The sequence below is a fragment of the Biomphalaria glabrata genome, chromosome 5 (genome assembly GCF_947242115.1).
Source record: "Biomphalaria glabrata chromosome 5, xgBioGlab47.1, whole genome shotgun sequence".
In the NCBI taxonomy this organism is placed as follows: domain Eukaryota; kingdom Metazoa; phylum Mollusca; class Gastropoda; family Planorbidae; genus Biomphalaria; species Biomphalaria glabrata.
Window position 1 is genome coordinate 40181858 of NC_074715.1, and position 23194 is coordinate 40205051.

Sequence of the window (23194 nt, forward strand, 5' to 3'; positions counted from 1 at the left end):
AGTTTGCACTTCCCGATGGGGATGGTGGGCCTGTGACACCTAGGGGTAAAGTCTTAGGGCCACAACGCGATAAATACTATGTAAAAGTTGTATAGACACGTGGACATCAGCAAGAACCAAATCTTATTGATTTTGTGAAAAAATATTTAATAGAAATGATTAAAAGATATACAATCAATAAGTGGGGAGGGGGATGTACATATAAATTCAGGATGATTTATGGGACAATATCATCACTGGGATGGTACTCAAGTGCTCACATGTGGTTTGCTTATTCGGCTGTCTTTCACTTATCTGTATACAAGGTTCTCCTTCGGGGTCGGGCGAGTTGGGGCTCGGCTGTGCTGGTAGCCAGTCAGTTGATGTCCTGCGGGTGGGCAGGTACTAGTGTGATGAGGATGAGCATGCCACGCGGTGGGCTTATTCCTGTAGTAGGTGCAGACCAGTCCTGGGGCTTCAGCCTGGAATGCCTTCAGTTCTAGTCGAGGGTGATGAGTGACTCACCCTCAATGGGAGTGTGTGGAGGGCTGCTGAGATCTCCCTTCAGGCAACAAAACACGCCAGCCCTGGGGTGTAGGAGGCTAAGAGATGAGATGTGAAAGAAGCCTGAAGTATTAAACCATACAGGCTGGTTGGCAAGGGGCGCATCCTTGATAGGAGCGTCTCCCTCGTACTAACTAAGATACGTGTTAACAACCTTTTTCTAAATCTAATAACTGCTTTATGGGAACATAATACATATACATAAATAAATGTAAAAGGCAGGGGCAGAAACAAGGAGGTAAACAGGGAGGGGGGGAACCATATTACAGGGTTGTAGCCCCTTTGACCTTACTGACCGACAGGTAAACAAATCCACGGTCGCTTGTGACCAGTGGACCGCAACGAGAAAAAAAAAGGGGGGGTAGAATGGGGAACATAACCAATGCAGGCCGAAAATAATAGGGTAGGCACGCGAGACTGATCCTCGGGCCTAAGGGTGCATGTTAACAGTACAATATGTGCATAGCTAAACAAACATCAACTATATATATATATATATATATATATATATATATAAATATGTGTGCTTATGTGCACATATAGGTAGGCCTATATATGCACGGGTAAGAAAATAATCTAGACGCTTGTAGGTCCAAGTGAATATGGAAATGTATAAATAATAAACACATAAATAGACAATAGAATTAACTAAATTATAGGATGACTGTCCACTGTTGGGAGTACAGTTAACATTAACAAATAAATGAGGAGTACATACTTATAGACATTTACAAATGTTATACTTAGATGCAACTAAGTGCTAACATGGTAATGATATATACAAGTAAATGTTCTAGTTGAAGACACACTAAATAATGATGATAAAGTTTTTCCAACTCACCCGCTTTGCCTTACACAAGTTCCCAAACAAAGTCGTTGACTTGAGAGTCTTCTGACTTCTCAGTGAATCTGATGTAGAGTGGCATTAACCATAGACTTTCGTCTCCAGCCTTTATAGGTACCCGAGACACAAGCGGTGTGTTAGAGTCGTGCCGATCCAATGGGCATCAAGTTTTCCGAATTAGGATGGTTAACTTGGACCAATGGTTTCCTTAAAACTTGCCCACCTGATCTTCGTTATTTCCCGACCTTGGGGGGACAAAGGAGGAGGAAAGTGGAACCACGTAACAATTATCAGGCTTGACCATCGTCCGATGCCATGGTGGACAGGAACGATTTGAATGGTAGTGGGCGTTAGGAGTGTCAACCCAAAGTGAAGTATGTGGACACAAAATTTTAATGTCCCTGTACTTAATGGCTGTGTGCGTTTGTTTTGGCGTTTGGGGCGTAACTTGGGATGTGTGTTTATGGCCTATAATTTGGTGTCGGGTCTAACATTGGTGTAATAGGGCATTTGTACCATGCTAATTAGTGGTTAAAAAAAAAGGGAGGGGGTATTCTACACTGGTCAGTTTAGTATTGAGGAGGACGTATTTCGTCACAGTATTACTAGTAGTGATACTCGATACAATTATTAATATCATTGATGCGTAGATAAAATGTGCCATTGAATGAATGAAATGGATGACATGAAGGAGTGATGAATGAATCAATGGAATGTGCAAAGAGATCAGCAATGAAAGATTTTAATGAATGAATTAATTTGTCTAAAGCCTATAGGATTAAAAAAAATATGAATAAACCATTTTGTATAAACTTACCATCACGTCTTTCTTCACATTTATACTGAACTAATGGAACATCTTTTGTCAGAAGGGGTACTGGTTCCTGGCTGTAAGTCATTTCCGCTTCTTTGTCATTTAAGTCTTTATATGACAAAATTTCTACATTATTTATTGTCATTGGCATTGTTGTTCCCTGAAAACAACAAACACTGTAACATTCTAGTTCTTTTCTATTACAGCATGCAGTGACTATCACTTTATTTCTAATTTGCATCTTTCAATAGTAAATTAAACAACTAAGGAAAACATATATAAGGATCATACTATACATTATTTCAAGGCCATCTGTGTCACTGATACAGTCACTGACAGGGGCGTAACTAGGGATTTGGGGGCCCGGGGGGATTGACCTCTTTGGGGGCCCCTTGCATTTTGACATTCGACATGACATGAGATAATGTACGCAAAAAATATATAAGCCCCAAATCAAATTGGTTCAGTATATCAGTAAACTTAACAAAAGGTAATCATCAAGACTCTTTTAATGAATAATACCGTTGTTTATTAGTTAAATAATTCACAAGTGACAAATCTCAATTGATATCGCTTCACGTCGTGCATTCTGTGCAGCAAAGACATCTATAACATTAACTACATCGATACTTTGAGCACACGTAATTTCCATATGAAGCCTGTTTCCTCAATATGTCTATTGGTGATTGTATTACTAGTTTGTTGATGAAAAGTGCTTGTGCATCAATGACATCATTGAAAAAGCGATTTTCCATTTATTTCATCATACAAACAGGAAAAATAGCACAGTTTATCATAAGCGTGTCTTCATCTAACAGGTTCAAGAAGAAACCCAAAGGTATCCATTTTCTTTCCAGCCTTTGGAATCTACCCTTCATCTCCATATGAAATCTGTCCAGCACTTCTGTCGCAACACGTTTGAATGGCAGTTTTATTGACAGTCCTACATTAGAACTCAACTTCCCATCAAGTCTTTTCTTTCTTCTAGTTGTTTTGATTACAGGGAATCCATAGTATTCACTACCTTCTTTTGCTTTTTCGATGGATTGGGTTTTTGTCAGTTTCTCATCATTTTGCAGAAAGCATGAAAGGGTAGGCCTACTAATTTCTTTAGCAGCTTCCCGTATATGCAGTCCAGACTTTTGTAGTTTCTTCTGAACTATATTAATTGGGCGCAAGAGCTTTGACCAGAATTCCAGATAGGCAAAACATTCTTAATTTTCCACTGCATGAAGAAGATTCTGTGCTAATATTATAATGGTATTACGTCATTGTTGGTTGTTTATGTTTTGTGCGAAAGCAAAAGGATTCAGGGCATACAAAAGTGGGAAAGATCCATATCTCGTTATGCTCGAGTATAGAAATACTCCGATAAGTGGACTGCCGTATTCACCATCACAACTGCTGACGAGTAGAAGACTCAGGGAATCATTTCAACTGATCCCAAACTATTGAAACCATCGGTAGCTGAAAATGCAGAGACATTACTCAACGAACGACAGATGAAAAGGAAAGTGAAATACGATGCAAAAGCAAGACTACCTAAAGATAGATAGTAGATATTACTCTTAAGAGCTTTAAAAGGAAGGGTGTGATAATAACTTCAAAAGGAAGGATGTGCTAATATTATATGATATTACGTCATTGTTTTTTTTTTTTTTTGTTTATGTTTTGTGCGAAAGCAAAAGGATTAGATGGAAATAAAAAGAGAGTTTCCATTGGATTGAGGAAAGATGAATAGAGGGGTAATAACTCGAGTGTGAAGTTTAATTCTGAAATTATAGACGCCATACCCGAATAATGGACTATTCTAGCATTATAAAGAATAACTTTTAGATCTGTTATACTAGATTCTGTAAATTTTGCTTCAAGGTTAATTAGTGTAGCCATAAAATACTCGCCATTTAGATCTATTATTAGTAAAGGTAACAAGATACCTGGAATTGGCTGCATATCATGCAGTTTTATTCGTGGCAACAAAGTTTAAAATGTAAAACCAACTTTAAAAAAACAACTTTGATCTCTGTGGTAAAAAATATTTTTAAAATGTCAACAAAGTCAACGTACTGATAGACCTAGATCTAGGTTTTAGTCTTTGTGATAAATTTAATCCATAAATGTTGAAAAAAAAATATACCCGTTGACACTATTTGTCAATCAAATATATTAATTTATGTATTTACAAATAAATTTCGGACACCCATTTGGGCCCCCCCCCCAGGTGGGGGCCCGGGGGATTTTAAAATTCCCCCCCCCCATAGTTACGCCACTGGTCACTGATACAGTATCATACAGTATGATACAGCCATACAAGCAAATAATGCCACACTAATCACTAATGACTACTGGGCATACTATACTATAGGCCTACTGATACTAATGTTAGGGAGTCAAAGCTACTAGTTTTATAGAAAGTAGCATTAATTAATATATATAATAGGCCTAATTAGTGTAGATTTGATAATAATAGACAAGACAGTAAAGTCACTATAGTCAGTATAGTATAGACAGTATAGTCATAATAGTGAGTAGGCTATTGAGCCTATTGATTTATAGATCTAATCATCTAACAATAATAAACTATAATTATAATGATAGAAAATATATCAATATCATTTTTTATTAAATCATAGTAAATATTATATGATGCATATCTTTAGTCTAAATCATAGGGCTATAGAGTTTAATTTAGTATAATAATAATTTAAATTTGGAATAATTTATAATTGAGACGGGTCTAGCATCTTCACATCTTTCGGATCTTATAACTTATTAATAATATCAACATATAGATCTAGTAATGATTTAAACTAATGATGATATATTTTTATAGATCTAATTATTATATTATAATAATTATATTAATTAACTATTTAATTACCTTTTTAGTTCTAATTATAATAATAGATCTATCTAATAGTACTAATACATTCTAGATTTAATACTTTACTTTAAATTACTATAAATATAGATCTAGATATATCTAGTAATCTAGTCAATCTAGAATTCTAGAAAATAATTTAAAGCCAGCTTTTAACAATTGGCCACTAAGTTAAAATTTAAATTATTCCATAGTCTTAGAAATTAGATCTAGATTATATTTAATATTTGATAACTGATTTGAGATCGAGCATTTTTTCCTTAATTCTTAATATTAATAGGCTTAATTAACTTAGGTATATATTATAGTCTATGCTTAATATTTAGATATATTATAGCACTCTTTCGTTTTAGAGATAATATTGGCCCATTTTAAACGGAAATTCCCAAGTTTAAGTAATTTCTCCGAGATTCAGTTTTCTTAGGGAGAAAAAGTTATTTTAAGTATTGGGAATTCGTACCTGACTAATAAAAGACCTGCATCCTTGGATGCGAAAACAACGATACAAAGAAAATAAAATCTACAGATTTAAAAGATCTATTCTGGATCGCGTTTAATGCATAATTTATAAATATTTGATTTAATTAAGCTAAGCTCGTACAGCAATTAGAGTAGCCACAAGCTAGGGAGCTCCAAAACAAGGGCATTATTTTTTTAACTAAACTTTTTAAACGTATTTATTAATTTTATAAAGGCCTAGAGAGGAATGAAGATAACACGTAAGGCCTACGTGTTTTAATGATTGACGCACTTTAAAAAAAAGGATTTTAAAAGAAATGCATTTTATATACTAAAGGATTTTCACAATAAATAAAATACACTGTGGTTTCCTCTTTGTTTGCATTTCAATTTCTAATTTTAAAAAATACAGCAACCATCTAGAAGAAACGAGTAAATGCGGGATAACGAAACTTAAAAAAAAAAAAAAGTAATAAAAAATATATTAAGATTAAGAGAGATTTCGTGACAGATCTCCATTAAATAATTATTTACATCTCATCAACATTCGGGAAGCAACCTGACGAATACTAAGCTCGGGAAAAGGAGGAGGTGTTAGGCGTGTGCCCATTGCAGCAACCTCACCCTTTAAAATAGGCCTCCAACGCTTAAAACCACAACAGCCGGGAGAACACGATTCGATCGACAAATCGTTCACAAACAACCGTATCATTCACGATAACTCGTTTAACCGACAATTCGACAAAAAGACCTTGGTCGTGATGACTATTTTCAACAAGAGTTCATGACGCACATTTGTGAAAGCCCATGGGAAGCTGGCATTGACTCAGCTGTAGGAATTGCCCAAAACGCAAAAAATAAAAACACCAAAAAAAAAAAAACAAGAGACCGATAGCGAAGTGCTGTTGCGGCCCTACACTCCAATGAGAGTCAAAAAGACAAGTGAAGTCAAGTCAGTGAGGTAAAAATGGTGCATGAGTTGGTCTTTAAAGCTGTTACACCGTGACGAGGCCTTAGGGGTGTCGCTGATACCGCAAATGAACCACAAGTGAAAAGTGAAGCTGAATGTCTTATGAACTAGGACGCGTCGAGTTTAATCTAGCTTTGTCATATTGTAAGACATTTTAATTGTTTGTTTTTTTTTGTGAATACTGTCAGCAGAACTCTGAAATCTGCTCACACTCAACTCAATGTGGCTAAACAAATACCGTGTTTTATTTTTGAGAAAGTACGGGGAAAGCAGATTCTCCGATACTATGATTGCAGCTGAACGTGGATCAGAAATTCAAGGAACAAAGAGTAAAAACGCAAGAAAAAATCTATTCGATTATAACATCTAGTATTATATACTCCATTCAAGACTATATGGTGACCATGGGCGTAGCCAGGGGATGTGTGGTTCAACCCCCTCCCCCACCCCACGCCCGAAAAGAAATCTCCCCCCCCCCGGATCGGAATTTAGTGACTGATTTTTTGCTTTTATTTTTTTTTAGGTGACATTTTAATACTAAACCATCACTTGCCCCAGCGCTGCCCTACCAGGGGGTTTTGCAGTCAAATCCCCCTCTTCTATTAAAAAAAAAAAAAAAAAAAAACGACAATCCCCAAATTCCAAGAGCATAGCTAAGGAAAATTTTTATTTCAAAACCCCCTCCGAAATTTACGATACCCTCCCCCCTTCTATATAAGACTATCCATACATCAGTCACCAGATTCTATGAGCGTAGCCAAGAGGTTTTTTTTTGTTTAATCTCCCACCCTTCCAGCGGGGTTTAGAGCTTTTTTTTTAAAGTTCAAAACCATTCCTGATGGTTTTGAGTTTAAATACACCCACACAGAGAATTTTGAGGTTGAAAACTTCTCTCTTCAATTTCATTCTAAAGCAAACTACAGTCACCCAATTCTATGAGCGTAGCCAAGAGAGGTTACAAATTTCTACCAGTGACTGGGCCCCATTAATAAATTGCAGTGAATAGTCATCTGCCGAAATTGAAAAAGTCTAAATGTGGCTCAACAAAGATGGCTAAGTCAGTTATAGAGATCGGGTCTCAATCAAGGAAATCCTATGCCGAACTGGGAGTCGACCCCTTAGTAAGGTTGTGACAGAGCGTCGCATGAAGTTTGTGGGACATGTTCTCCGACAAAATGAATTACGCATAATAAGAGTTGCGATGACATGGAGGCCATTACGAGAAAAGCGCAAACAGGGACATCCTAGTACAACTTGGCGCCACACTTTCATGGAGGTCTTCAGAACAGGTGGGAAGAGGCTTCAAACATTGCCAGTGACAGATTTTTGTGGAAGAAGCTTGCCGAACAACAGGGACATCCTAGTACAACTTGGCGCCACACTTTCATGGAGGTCTTCAGAACAGATGGGAAGAGGCTTCAAACATTGCCAGTGACAGAATTTTGTGGAAGCAGCTTGACGACCAATGCGCCGAACGATGCGGAGGATCTAAGTCAGTAAGAATAATACATAAGGTTTTTGAAATAAAACTTTTTAATAGCAGGATAATGCACTGTAGATACAACAGAATATGCATTTTGTTGGCTTTCACTACCGAAATAGTGCTTGGCGGCGGGGCTCCGCTCCGCGCTGTGAGCCCCAGACCCCCTTGCTGGCAATGGAGAGGAGTCTATAATTTTTCCACTATCTCCAGGAAGAACCTCTTCTAGGGTACAATAAACGTCGTCCGAAAGAATGAAGGGTCAGGATGTAATAAAGATTAATTATGTACACACACACGCACACACATATATTTTGCGGTTTGGGAGGGACTGACCGCCTCTCCCCCACTGAACCCACCTCCACCCCCTCGAAAAAAATCCTGACTACGCCCATGATGGTGACCTAGATATTTTGAGTTTTTAGTCAGTGTTGCCTACATGAGTAAGATTTTATTTATTATTTTGCGATGCTTGCCGTCCATTATATAATCAGCATTTTAAAATTGCGAATTAAGGACCCCCACATCATTAAAACCTAAATATGATCCTGGTCCATGTTGAGCAAAAAAAAAAAAAACGGAATATGCCAATCGCCCCCCCCCCCCCCCCCGACCGTACGACCCCTAAAAAATGCTAGCTAGATTTACACCTCACTGGTGTGTATGGGATTGCATGCGGGCTAAAAATGAAATGACCAGTATCTTATCTTATATATTACAGTTCTAATTTAATTATAATCTAATCTAAATGGTGGTATAATGCTCTTCGGACTGTCATCGAGATGGTCGTGAGCGCGAACCCTTTTCTCTTGCCTGCCCCTGAAGTCTTGATCAAATCAGGAGGTTTTGGCTAATAATCTTCATTTCCTGAGGGACGTTTGAAACGTATAGATTTAAATATATCATCTCTCATCATTGGCGATCTTCAGTCGTAAACGACTTTTGTTTATCCCGTAGACCTCTAGCTTTGTGTAGATAACAAATCAAGTTCTTTTACCATGGAATGCTTTCCCATGTTTCGTTTTATTATAAAAATAAGATTATAGTTTTTAATTTTACATACGGCTTTGGTCTAAGTATAGATCCATGGTCTAAGTAACAAAATGGCGTCGAAACGTGGAATAGATACACAAGTGCAACTAGTACAAATTGACGGCTTGGTAAATAGTAGAATAATTCTAATAAATTTATAACTTAATAGATCTAGCTATAATTAAAGTTCGGCTAACTTAATTTTATTTTTTTAGATCTATGAGCTACCAGATCTATATTCTTATCAATATGTCACTTTTATGTGTCAGGACCAAGATTAGCCGGATTAGGTACTTTGACTTTGATAAAAATTTCAACTTTAATGAATCTAAATGAAACAAGTATAGTTAGATAGATCTTTTTGAATGGAGTTCATTGATACCTCATTTATGCTTCTAGGTTAATTAGAACATAAGTTATGACCATTTTAGTGTCGGAAAATTAGCCTATTAAAATAAAAAAAAAAATTGTGACCGAAAGGAGGAGCTTATAGTTATACATTTAAATTGCGGTAATTTCCGCTTTTAGCTGGCGTATTTACGTCTCTAGGCAGCACCTGGCAACCACTGGCCAGATTTTTGCGATGCCTCAGCGCTGAATCAATGCTAAAAAATTTATTTCCAGGGGGAGATAACCTAGTTGATTTTTAATATCGCCAGCTGAAACCATACTCGAAGAGAGAGGAAATAAAAACATATAGAAATAATAGAATTAATAGCGATGTAGAGCAGTCTCACAGACCTATATAAATATCACCAGCTTATAGCGGATTGCAAGAGAGAGAAAATAAAACAAACAGAAATAATAGGAATATTTACTATTGCAGTAGAAGTAGTACTTCAAAAAAAGGAATTAAGGGGGGGGGGGAGTAAAATATTATTATTTAAAATTGGAATGACATTAATAAAGCGTAAATTTAGGTACCTATTTTTTTTTTCATAGAAATTGAATTTAAATAGATTTAGGCCTATATTGCCCTATATATGATGGGATTATTGTATAGATCTATGAAGTTATATTTTAAATGATTTGATGAAGATTTAAGGTGCTGACAGCTTGTAACATTTTTCAATAAAGCTGAAATGAATGTTGAATTTAAATAGATCTAAGCCTAAATCTAGTGGACTAGTCTAGTGTAATGTTGTGTGTTATGAGACTTGTTGCATTGTATCTAGAATGTGCTTGAGGATACATGCAATAAACAACTGATGTCCTTATAGAAAAGAATTTCATATATAAATATTTATTCATTTAATAGAAATATCCCAGGTAAAATGACTGTCTTCTCTAATCTAGCCTCAAGAGTCAAGGAATGTGGCTAGGTAACCAAGGTCACTGAAACTGACTGACTGGCTCAAGAAATTTTGAAACTTTGGGAGCGGGCTGGGAGGGGTCAGGGGTGGGGTTAAACAGCGGGAGCGGACTGGGAGGGTGGTCAGGGGGTGGGGTGAAAATGCGGGAGCGGGCAGGGAGGAGTGAAACTGCGGCATAAGGCTGGTAGGGGAGGGGTAGGTGTGTATAGCTGGATCCTTTGATCGGGAAACAACAGATTGACCAGAGAATGATGAAGTCCAGGTCTTACTGTAATAGGGCGTGTCGAAGGTGCCGAATAGGGCCAGATGCATTGCGCAATCCTGTAGTTGTAGGCCAATGAAAGTAACTATCAGTGCTTGCTTACAGGGAACTTCTACTGTCAAAAACAGTCTTTAGATCTCTATCGGCATTTTCTCTTGTGACCAATCCATCTCCACTTCCTCTCTAAGATCTACACCTCTATATTTTTCTGCCCACTCATCTCCGACAGTTTGGTGTTTTCTACTTTGTCGTACCAGTGTATTTTTAGGATATTTCTCAGGCATCTGTTGATGAAGGTCTGTACTATTTTTGTTGTCGCTTCGATTCAGTTGTTCTCCATGTTTCCGAGCCATTCAATAGGACAGCCTTGACAATAGCGTTAAAGATTATTAGTTTAGTATTGTTTGAGATGTGAGGAGATTTACAGTCAGGTTGGTTTTAGCTGTGTAAATCAGTAAATGTCTGACGCGCTAGATTTATACGACGTTTAATGTCTTCAGGGTTAGGGTTAGTAATTTTTTTGTTAGATTTATCTGAATTTGCTGAATTTTACATTAGAGAGAGGTAGCGACATAATATATATTTAAAGAAATAATATTAACAATCAATCTAAAGGGTTGGTGGTGGATGTGAAGCATTAAGCGGGGAATCATCTCTACCTCCCCTCCACAGAATCCTTTGATGTGCAGGCCTAAATTATATAATGTAATTTTCCCCCGCATTCTTGTGATTGTACTTTTTTTTTCCGTTTGTCAGCTTTTCTTTTGGTTCATGAACATTCTGTTGAAAATTAGTTATTGTTGGTATTTTCGGAATAAAACATGCGCTAAAAAAATCAATTATCTTCTAAATTAAGTCTCTATTGAAGAGTGCCTAATTTTCTGCCTTGTTAAAAAGTGCCAGATTTCCCGGTCCCGGGTACTTAAATTACTGGGAGCTTAAATATTTCCAGACACCAGTCGATTGTGAGTCAGGAAGAATAAAATCCTATGTTAATAGCAGAACTGAGTTTGTCACCCAGTCCATCTACTGTACATACACACACACCGTTTTCCATTCATAGGACCAAGGCAGACTCAGCCTCGGGTCACAGAGGTCGTTTAGCTTCCCTCCCCTTATCACTGTTAAAGCAAAAAGGGACACCCATGAGCCGCTAGCGGCAGTGTTTCTCAAACTGTGTGCCGCGGCACACTAGTGTGCCGCCGAAGATTTGCAGGTGTGCCGCGGGAGTTTTCAGAACGCCACACGTGCAGCGTTACGCAGCTCTGCCTACTATTAAATTTTTATTTTACGTTGCGATGACATCCCCACTTGCAACGACCAGTAATAGTAGTGGGTCGCTCCATATTGACGGAAAGGGGTGTTAGCTCTTTAGGTTATGAAATTTTCCACTATACATAATTATAATGACTCAAATGTAGGCCGCCTTAGCAGACGCAAAGCAGTTCTTGAATTGGTAACGATAATAATAAGCGATGTGTTTCGTGTAAATTGTTTAGGTGTAAGCTAATAATAACAAAACAAAAAAAAAGTTACCCATGGAGAAATACGTTAGCAAAAATGAAACTGCGAAAGCATTAAATGAAAAGCAAGGAACCAAACGAAGGTACGAAGAAGATTACATCGGATATAGTTTTATATCTTCGGGACCTGAAGATGCTCCATTGCTATTCTGTCTGATCTGCAATGCAACCCTGTCGAATGAGCCGCTTGTTCCAAGCAAATTGAAGAGACACTTGGAAACAAAACATCCAGCTGTAAAAGCGCAACCGAAGGAATACTTCGAAAACATCAGGGCTCAACAAAATAAACAAGCTAAGAAACTTATGAATTACCTAACGCTGACAGAAAAGGGACTGATTGCAAGTCATAAGGTTGCTCAGTTATTAGCGAAACGCAAGAGGCTGCATCTGTCATTGCACCAGCTTTAGCAATAGTTGTTGAAACTATCCTTGGACCCGATACTGCCGAAAAAGTAAAGAAATTTCCTTTGTCCAATGATACTACCTCGCGCAGACTTATTCAAGTTGTAAACTTCATCAAATCTCGACCGCTTGCATCCCGACTTTTCTCAGAGCTTTGTGAAGCAATGGATTCAGACTACAAATGTCTCATGTATCACACCAACGTTCGTTGGCTCTCCAGGGGAAATGTGTTAAAGCGTGTTAACAGCGCTTAATAAATTAAATTATTATTTTATAGTTATTTGCAGGAGCTTGCATACCTAGATAAACCAAACTCTATCCTAACCCTAACCTTAACGGTACCTAAACAGTTAATATGAACATTAGGCCTATATCTAGAGGGAAAATGTCGATTTTGCACATTAACGTAACCGGTAGATAATCAATTAATGAGCAGATTAGCTAGCTTAAATATATAGCTCCTCCTTCGTAGCTGAAGATGAGATTATTTCCCATTTTCTATGACTTTGAAGATGGCTTTAAAGTCCATTTTTTCTTTTAAAAAGCCGAACACATAGATGGCATGGGTTGCTGCAGATATGCCTGCTTCTTTTCTCACCTTCCTTTTTTTTAAATCTTAGATCTACGTTCTTTGTTGATTACCAATCTCATTGCGTTATATCATGAAACACGACACTCACGGCCTCAGGCAATAAGAAAGTACCCAGAGCTATAGCGTTTCCCTCACACTCCTTGAGAGAACTCTTAAGGGTGTCTTTGTAACGTTTGTGTTGACCCTCCCACGCAATTGTTGCTGTTTATCTGTAACAACTCAAGGAGTTCAACGTCTGTTATGTGGTCAAGCCAATAAACCAAATGGATTATTCTCTAATGCAACTCTAATGTTTGCTTATGCGCCAACTATGTCCAACCCAAACCAAAGACTAGCTAAGTAATGTGCACATTGATGGATTTTAAGCTTTAGCGGTACTGTGTCAGCGTGCACTTGTCTCCTCTACCGCCTTAAAATCGTTTTCAAAACTAAAATGTACTAAAATGCTGGTACTGGTAAATCTACCTTAGTTTAGTCACCTGTCTGGAATGAGAAAGTAGGGGGTGGTGGAATTAATATGTCTCATTAATTGTTTTGCCATTAATAAGATACCTGGTAAGCTAAGTATTTTTTAACTCTCAATAATTTCATATAAAACACACGCGCAAGCACGCACGCACACACACACACATATATATATATATAAAAGAAAAACAACAACACTAGAACAGATTTTTAATATTTTAATAAAATTTGTCACATCCAATAGAACACAAAAACATGAATCCTTAACAAACTCAATCTACACCAACACACACAAAAAATAAAATATAATAGTATATTGAGAAATAATATAGATTCACACTAGTGAAATGTACATCTATTTCCTATTTAAATAGGTCTACATTCCCTAACTCTATCTTAATATATTAAGATTTTATTTATGTAATAGTTGGCAGCATATTATAACTCATTATATTTATTTTAACCAACAAAATCCATCTGGCAACAATTGGCTGCCTAGGAGCTGTTGCTATCATCATTCAAACATGGCGGCCGTATGTAAATCCGCCAGCCAAAACATGATCATACCTAAATTGCTGTACTTTTTAAGTGCCAAGATGAAGATGATGATCTACTCTAGACTCTCCTCTCCTCTAGTCAATCTAGAATTTAAGAATTCTTATTTTTATTCTTATTATTCTAGATTATTTTTTTAGTAGATTCTAGATCTAACAATGAGGTAGTTCCTTATTTCTGACCTACTTTAACCAAAGTCACGTGATTGTTGGACAACAAAGAGAAAAATGACCTTTTCTTCCTATATTATATATTTCCGTTGCTGTTGCTCCTCTATTTTTACGAAATTTTACATTTACAAACATTTTTAAATAATTATACGAATGTTTTCATAAAGGGCCAAGAACTGTGTAAGGATAGGTTTAAATTATCAATGATATTTCCTTTATAGTCATGACAAGCGTCAACACTTTGCCGATGATAGATCTACATTCACATACAGAAGAAGACGTTTTTACAAACATTCTTGTAAGATTAAAAAAAAAAGCTTGGTATAAACTACACAAAACACACATATATATATATATATATATATATATATATATATATATATATATATATATATATATATATATATATATATATATATATATATATATATATATATATACATATATACATTTATTTATTTATAGGCCTATATATGGGATAATATGCATATTAGTTGAAACATTGTTATTTTCATAAACTTCAGCTATTTTTAACGTTATGTATTTCATATTCCGCTAATTTGGAATACATCATGCACATCGATTAAATTAAGAATTATTTTTTGTGTTGGATACATGATGTATTATTATGTTGTTAAAAGTTCTATCATTTTTAAGAAATTCACAAAATGTTACATTAAAGTTTCAAAAATGCGTCGACGAAATAGATCTAGATCCATTTTATTACTTAGAAACCAAATTTAACAATGATAGGGCGGGGTAAGACACATTTGGCTTGTGTAACTGTAAGAGTAGATCTAGATTTATCCTTGACTATCAGATGTGTTATTTGTTCGCTAAACAACTGAAGCCTATTACGCACAAGGAAAACACATGGCAGTCTTTTTATCTTTTATAACAACTAGTCGACATATTGACTACACACTAGCCCTAGAGCTATCTGACCAATACACACTGGTCTGCTGTCCAACTTTTAGTGTTCTACTTAAGTTCAAGCTTGTTTACTTTTGGGCAGAGAGGAAAAGGGGAGGGGGGGGGTGAAAGTGTTACTTTTTTTTCTAGGACTGGTTACCCGAATGCTAAGAACTGTAAGTGTAGTCATTCATTGTAGATCAAGAAATCTTGATCTCAGTATGGCAGATTATAGGCCAACGCTTCGGTACCTTCTATCAAAGGTATAACTATTTGTTTTAGTTGAAACTATTAAAAATATCTATCTCAAGATTCTCCTATTATTAACAAATTATAGTTTAGCGCTAATGAGTAAATTGAAACCACTAAATATTGACTTAAAACGCTTCAGATTCCCACTACAAACTAACTAAAACATAAGCATGGTGCGCGTTGTATACACACAACCACGTGACTTGGGGGGAATACGAAACTACCTCATTAGATGTATCTATGAGTAACATTACATACTTACTACTTTACTAGATTTAGTTACATATATAGTAACAAGACTAGATCTACCTGAATCTACCAGGACCAGTGCACAATCACAAACTGTGACAAACCATCAATGATCTAACTCAACTCATGAAGCTGGTGACAAACTACCACACTTCCACAGATAAGGACAAGCACACATATAAAAAAAATTATATTCTTTCAACCAGGAATCATACAAAAAATACAATAACAATACATAATCATAATGACAATGATAATTCATATAAAATTTAATAAATCTTAATCTAGATTAATCTAGAACTTAGATTACTAGATCTAGAAGGCTCTTTCAAATCTACAACATTGTCAACATATTAAACAAGAACAAGATTCTTAAAGGGAAAGGGAAACTCCGAAGATTTTTCAAATTTACTTACTACTTTACTAGATTTAGTTACATATATAGTAACAAGACTAGATCTACCTGAATCTACCAGGACCAGTGCACAATCACAAACTGTGACAAACCATCAATGATCTAACTCAACTCATGAAGCTGGTGACAAACTACCACACTTCCACAGATAAGGACAAGCACACATAAAAAAAATTATATTCTTTCAACCAGGAATCATACAAAAAATACAATAACAATACATAATCATAATGACAATGATAATTCATATAAAATTTAATAAATCTTAATCTAGATTAATCTAGAACTTAGATTACTAGATCTAGAAGGCTCTTTCAAATCTACAACATTGTCAACATATTAAACAAGAACAAGATTCTTAAAGGGAAAGGGAAACTCCGAAGATTTTTCAAATTTGAGTTATTGACATATATATATATTTAAATTCTGCGTGAAAAGTTGTAATAGTAAATATTTTACCATTTTGTATTTGAATACTTAGAAACATTTATATTTAATAAATTGGTCATTAAATTCTTGACATCTCTTTTGAGATTTTGTTTTTTAAAAGATATATAGATTTCAAATGTCACTTCCCTCAACAATACTGAAAGATAAACTACATTTAACCAATCGTATTGCTTCATTCTTACAGTAGCTGTTAGGCTTAGTGATGGCATAGTCCAGATCTATGATACAGTTATGTATAATTTATGTATATATATATACTTGTATAAAAATTAAATAGATCTAAAAGCATTGGATAAACAACTCGAGAAAAAAAGTAACATTTTCATCTTTAGAAGCCTTTCCCTGTCCAAGAAGTAAAATAGATCGTGTGTCTGACTGATTCGAACAAACTGGTCAGTGTACGGCTAGTCGAGACTATGTGTAGTTGGTCATGACAAGACAACCAAGCGATGGTGTTTGTTTTGTGTTGAGTGGTCTGGCGAGAAAATAAACACTGCCGTGGTTAGTCAAGCTTGTAAATCTACTTTTAATACGCATTTTTTTCTTAGCATACAAGATCCTAGATCTAAATACATAGACAAAGATATATTTCTTTTACGAAAATGTAAACTTTGCTGTATGGTCTCCCGTTATACAGAAGTCAGTAGATTAAATTAAACATATTTGTTATGTCACATAGAAACCCAGTGAAAGTCTGATTGTTTTGGGTGCGCAGGAAAATTATGTTGGAAAAATATCAATTACTAAGTTATTATTGCAAATAAAAAAAATAATAATAATAATATATTCATTATATCTGTAAATCAAAACATATAATTATATAAAAAATTGACAAAATCATCATAGTTTCTCTTTAAAATAATTTTTCTGAAAAAAATGTTAACATCACTACTAGAGTCTATTGAGTTCTAGATCTAGATCTAATTCTAAATAATCTAAAATTAATTATTATTTTATAAATATTAAATTATTAATTTAATAATTATAATAAATAATAATATTATTTTTATTATTATTATAGATCTAAATTCTAATTTATAATGACTCAATTTTAATACTGAGTGACTCAGGTGACTGATGATAGTACTGACTTAACTGACAGTAGTGACAGGGATACATACTTTTTATTTTTATTTGCTTTTATATAAATCTAGGTCTTTTGTAAAATCACTAAATTTAGAAAGCTTTCGGGATAGAAGACTTAAAAGTAAAGTAGCAATTATACATAAAACACTGAACCATAATCTTCAAAAATACAAAAAAACAAAAATTAATAAAATACTCAGAAAGACACAAAGATGAAGGTACATTCCTCGATCCATAATAATTCCATATGCTAGGACAAATTTGTACAAATGCTCTTTCTTCCCTAGCGCTATTAGTGCATGGAATGGGTTGCCTGAGCTAGCCAGGAAAACCAGTGGCCTATGACGTAATCATCTTCTTTTTTTTTGAAGTAACGTCTGTATGATATAAGATAATATAGTACGTTATAGAATAGATGACTAGCCTAGATTACTAGTGTGACTAGATCATCATCATCTCTAGGGCTAGATCTGAATCTAGTCATTTTCGTCTTTATGTATCTAGACCTGGATCTACATACATGTGTCACCTAGATCTCTAATATCCCTAAATTAAAGTGGCCCAATGTTTTCAAACTGTTCTGTGTCACTCAAGTGGTTTATGTAATACATCTACTATGATCTACTCATGTGCTGCCTTGAGTCCAGATCTAATTCTGAAAGGAAGTTTCTTTGATTAAAAACACTGATATTGGTCTTGTTGATGGCATATTACTGATATGACCCATGGGATCATATATGTGGTGACTTCAAATAAAAATAAACTCATTAAAATGAGCTTGTGGGCTCAGCTGATAAGATTTTATTTTTGGTCACATAAATATATATACACTGGTATATATATTTCTTTTTTTTTTCAATAGTAAATTTTTCAACATTAGAAAATTAAATATCTCCGCTTTTAGTTGTCTTACTTGTATGTATACATTTTAAAAAAGATTTGAAATCTTATTCAGTTTTCTTTTAACAATAGAGGTTTTATTAATGCATTATCTTTAATTATTATTTATCATTCTCATAATGTAATAGCTTGTATTGGTTCTAAATTAAAAAGTTCACAATCACAAAAATGCACAGATCCATATGATTTAATTTCAGTATAAAACAAGCTAACACACTTGTATTGTAATTACTCATTTCATGGAAGGAATACTATTTTGTAAAATACACTGGTTTTAGACCTATAGATGCAAAAGTAGAACAGATTGTCTGTAGGATTAAAAAAAATGTCTAGATAAAAATCAATGCCTATCTTTGAAAAGCTTAAAGTAGTTAGTGCAGTTTCCCAAAGAAACTTTGTTAGGAATAGGCTTCTATGAATTGATTTCCAAATTTTATTTTTGTATACAGTTATAATCTTTAGGGTAACATCTTTGATTAATCTATTAAATTGAGGATGTTAGTAATTTTAATAAAGTTTTATTGTATTGCAGGTAGTTCTCAAGTTAATCAAACACAGTCATGAAGAAGGAGCTGGTGGCACAGACCTTGTGCAGGGTGTTTTGTTAGGACTAGTTGTAGATAACAGACTTGAAATTACTAATTGCTTTCCATTTCCTAAACATAATGAGGATGAAGATTTTGATACCGGTAAGATAATACTAATTTAGTAAATATTTTGAAATCTTTTACTTAAACTGATTTAAATAATACCTGCAATTCATAATGTCTTGATGATTCAAACTATGTCATTATCTTACAGTGTCTGTACAATATCAGATGGAAATGATGAGGAACTTGCGCCATGTGAATGTTGACCATCTGCATGTGGGGTGGTATCAGAGCACCTACTTTGGCTCCTTCATTAATCGCGCTCTGCTGGATTCACAGTTTAACTATCAGCATTCTATAGATGAATCAGTTGTGTTGATCTATGGTAAATATAGTGTAGGCTGGGCATCTAAACCTTTTCCACCCACATTGGGTATCAGGTTTAGGAAAAAATGTTTTTACTAGTTTGTAAATGTGTTTCTTTATCAGCCTCTTTATATTTATATAAATCTAATATTATTGATTTCAGATAATTGATCTGTTGTAAATTAGAAAATAATGTAATCTGTATCTGTACTTCATCAGACCCACTGCGTACAGCACAAGGTTTTTTGTCACTAAAAGCTTATCGTTTGACACCAGCAATGATGAAGTTTTATAAAGAAAATGACTTCACCCCTGAGAATATGGCAAAGCATAACATAAACTTTGAAACTATGTTTGAGGAAATTCCCATTGTACTGAGAAACTCTCACCTTGTCAATGCTTTACTTTGTGAACTTTCTGATAAAACTCGCAAAGAGCAGAAATTTGCTTCTCTTGATCTTGGAACAAGGTAACAATAAGCTTAGAAGAATTGTATTAATATACTTAATCCATTCTCCCTAAGCCAATGCCATAATACACTTTGCTAATCTTTTTGAGAAAATGCATTTCTCTGAACATGGCCCATGGGAAATGTTTCTCCTGCATTATATTTTGCAGTTACACTTGCCCAGTAGACTATCTTGATAATTTTACAAAATGACAGAACACTAAAAAAACAACAACAATAAAATAGTAACTAAAACTGGTAAAAAAAATTTTTTATGGTAAAACAGTTTAAAATTTATTTTTTTTTCAAAATGTCTCTCCTCTTTAAGTACTGCTGCAAGAAATCTAGACAATTTTAATAATTAAAACCAATATGCAGACAATATCACTAAAAATGCAATTATTTAAAGTGCTGCTCCTTTTCCTAGATTAAAAAAATTATATGTTACAATTTTCAGCTCTATGCTTGAAAAGAATTTACGTCAGTTGATGGAATGTGTGGATGATGTGGCCATGGATACAAATAAATATCTTAATTACCAGCGTAACAATTTTAGACAGCAGCAAGCCAAGCAACAGCATATTATGAAAAGGGTGAGTGGTTTTTTGAATGGCTCTCTCCCTGGATCAAGAAGATACTCAATTTTTTTCATTCTTCTCTAAAATCTTGTTTGAATGTGCTCTCTGTTGTAACTCCTAAGTATTGTTCCATACCAGAAGGTATTTGCAAATTTTGTAATTTGATTGTATGTTATTAAAAAATTCCCTTTGTTAAAGTATTCATAACAAGTGTAGTTTTCTATAATATAAATTCATTATTGATGTATGCACTTTAGCCTGCTTTGAGCTAAGCATAAAAATATGTGGGCTAGAATAACGATTTTGAAGCTTTTAATTTTTGCTGTCCATTAGTAGTAGTAGTGTAGTATTAATTAGTGTAGTATTTATAGAAATATTTCTGAGGAAAAAAAAATACATTTAAATATTTGTTCGCTAACCACATCAGCAAGTATCAATTACTAAAACTAGAATGGTAATCAGCTCTAAAATTTGAACTCTTAACCTATGCGTCCTATATATATATATATACATTTACACTTTTGAAGCAATTTTAGTGCCTGGTGTGGTCAGATTACTTTATGCTTGTTGTATTTGGGTGTAAACTTAATGTCACAGTAGAATTGTGTGGTTATTATGTCTTGGTATTTTTAGTAGCTCTGTCACATAACCTCAATTTCAGATAGAAATTCTCAAAAATAGCTTGAACTTATTGAATGAATCCGCTTCTTAACTTCCCTTGTCAAACATAGACGAAAAAATTGGAGCTCAGTTTTAAATTTTCCAGGCAATTTTTAATACTGGTCCTTTTTTTTTTTTTATATCAATGTGTAAGTAAACATCTTATTCACATATCTTGTGAGACCTTGAGGTGTATGTTGCGTGGTACTGTAACGACTCTCACTATCCAGGCTCTTTGCCAACTGCTCCACACGACACTACCAATTCAAAGAACTTGACCTCAGGGATCCAAAATAACATAACACTTTACTGTCCAATAAATCACAGTCAATGCTGTATAACTGACAACAGGTAACACAGACAGTACAAATATTTCTCTGTTAACAACCATACCACTGTATCCACTCTTGCACAGGCCTCTCTTCCTCGTCTTGGACTTGCACTGAGCTCATATCAGACTTAATCACAGATCAAGACGTCTCATACTCCCAAGGTGTCTTGACAGTACTCTGCACCAAACCGTCGTAATGCACCATACAGAACCACACCGCTGAAGTCGTCTGCAGTGAATCGTCTTGACTGTGATACCATCGCTTCTTATATAGTGTCCCCGCTTACCTTCCAGAAACCGACAGAACATCATTCAATCATTCTGGTTGATCTCGTGGCCACATCCGACTAACTAACTGTCACAACTCGTCACGGTTGACTGCTCATCTAGTGCTAGCCACTAGCCTTGGGCGATTCATGTTGACTCGCTACTCACACACTTCTCCCCCTATCCACCCCACCACCAGAGTTATAACAATACTTTAATATTGTTATAAACCTGGTGGTGGCACAGATGGGGGTAGTGGTGTGTGTGTAGTCAGCCGACGCAAATCGCCCCAGGCCAGCGCTAGACGAGCGATCAACCGTGACGAGCTATGTTGGTCGGCCGAGACGAGTGTCAACATGACGGTTCGGGAAGGATCGCCGTCGTGAACAGAGCTCAGGAGCGTCACGAGGGATGTAGTCATATGACGAAGCTAGAAGCATCGAGCGATGTTCCGTCCGGTTCTAGAAGGCCAGCAGGGACCCTATATAAAGAGCGGAGGTGTCGCAGTCAAGACAGTCCACGACCGACGCTTCACGACAGGGGCTCAGAACACTGTCAACCACATCACAGTTCAACGGTGTGGCTCTGTACGGAACATTACGACGGTTCAGTGCGGAGTACTGTTAAGCACAGTTGAGACGACTGGCGTCTTGATCTTGGTCTGCGATCAAGTCCGACACAACGAGCCTTGTGTGTGAAGTCAGTCCTGAACTGTTGAACCCAGTGCAAGCCCAGAACGAGATGGAGAGGCCAGTGCAAGAGTTGATATGGCAGTACGGTGTTATCGGAGAGATATTTGTACAGTGTACGTGTTGCCAATTGTACAGTATTGGCTGTCATTTATTCAACTATTAAAGTGTTACGTTACTTTGGAGCCCTGAGTTGTCAAGTTCTTTAAGTTGGTGGTGTATGGTGCAGTTTGCAGAGAGCCTGGATAGTGAGATTCGTAACAATATTGTGGTGTACTACCTTTCTCTAAGTAACACATGCTTTTTTTTTTTTTTTCAATTTAACTAGGATCAAGAAAATCTTCAAAGAAAACAGAGAGGTGAGCCACCTCTGCCTGAAGAGGATCTCAACAAACTCTTCAAGCCCCTTCCACCACCCCAACGTCTTGACTGTACACTTGTAGCAGGACAGATGGACAGCTACTGCAAGCAAGTCTGTGAATTTGCATCTCAGAGTATTGGCAAACTTTTCATGGCAGAAACTTTACATACTGGACAAAGCAGTTAACAATTATTCTAGACTATTGTGTTAGGTTGTACTCCCTTCTGGTATTGGTATTTAGTCATTGTTATTGAAAAGTCAATATATGTGAAAGCAGTTTGTTTCAATACATTTTTGGTGGTTCAATAAAAAGTAAAGGGAAGGGGAAAAAATCA

The 23194-nt window shown here is 35.6% G+C and overlaps 2 protein-coding genes across 5 annotated transcripts in view; one reads left to right on the top strand and one right to left on the bottom strand.

Moving 5' to 3' along the window:
• Nucleotides 1–5415, bottom strand: part of LOC106064967 (patched domain-containing protein 3-like) — a 33125-nt gene extending 27710 nt beyond the window's left edge. For 2 of the 4 annotated variants that reach the window (XM_056028911.1, XM_056028912.1), the window contains exons 1-2: nucleotides 5083–5415; nucleotides 2205–2361 (exon numbers count right to left, since the gene is read on the bottom strand). In XM_056028911.1, the coding sequence (XP_055884886.1) occupies nucleotides 2205–2352 (148 nt within the window). In that variant the 5' untranslated portion in view covers nucleotides 2353–2361; nucleotides 5083–5415. The remainder of the gene's footprint in view (nucleotides 1–2204; nucleotides 2362–5082) is intronic. The other 2 variants (XM_056028909.1, XM_056028913.1) reach the window with 2 other exon arrangements.
• A 3603-nt stretch (nucleotides 5416–9018) lies between these two features.
• Nucleotides 9019–23194, top strand: LOC106064984 (eukaryotic translation initiation factor 3 subunit H-like). Its single transcript, XM_013223687.2, has 6 exons — nucleotides 9019–9151; nucleotides 19102–19258; nucleotides 19371–19544; nucleotides 19745–19994; nucleotides 20431–20566; nucleotides 22827–23194. Exons 1-6 carry the CDS (start codon nucleotides 9095–9097, stop codon nucleotides 23043–23045), a joined length of 993 nt encoding a protein of 330 aa, XP_013079141.1. The 5' UTR covers nucleotides 9019–9094; the 3' UTR covers nucleotides 23046–23194.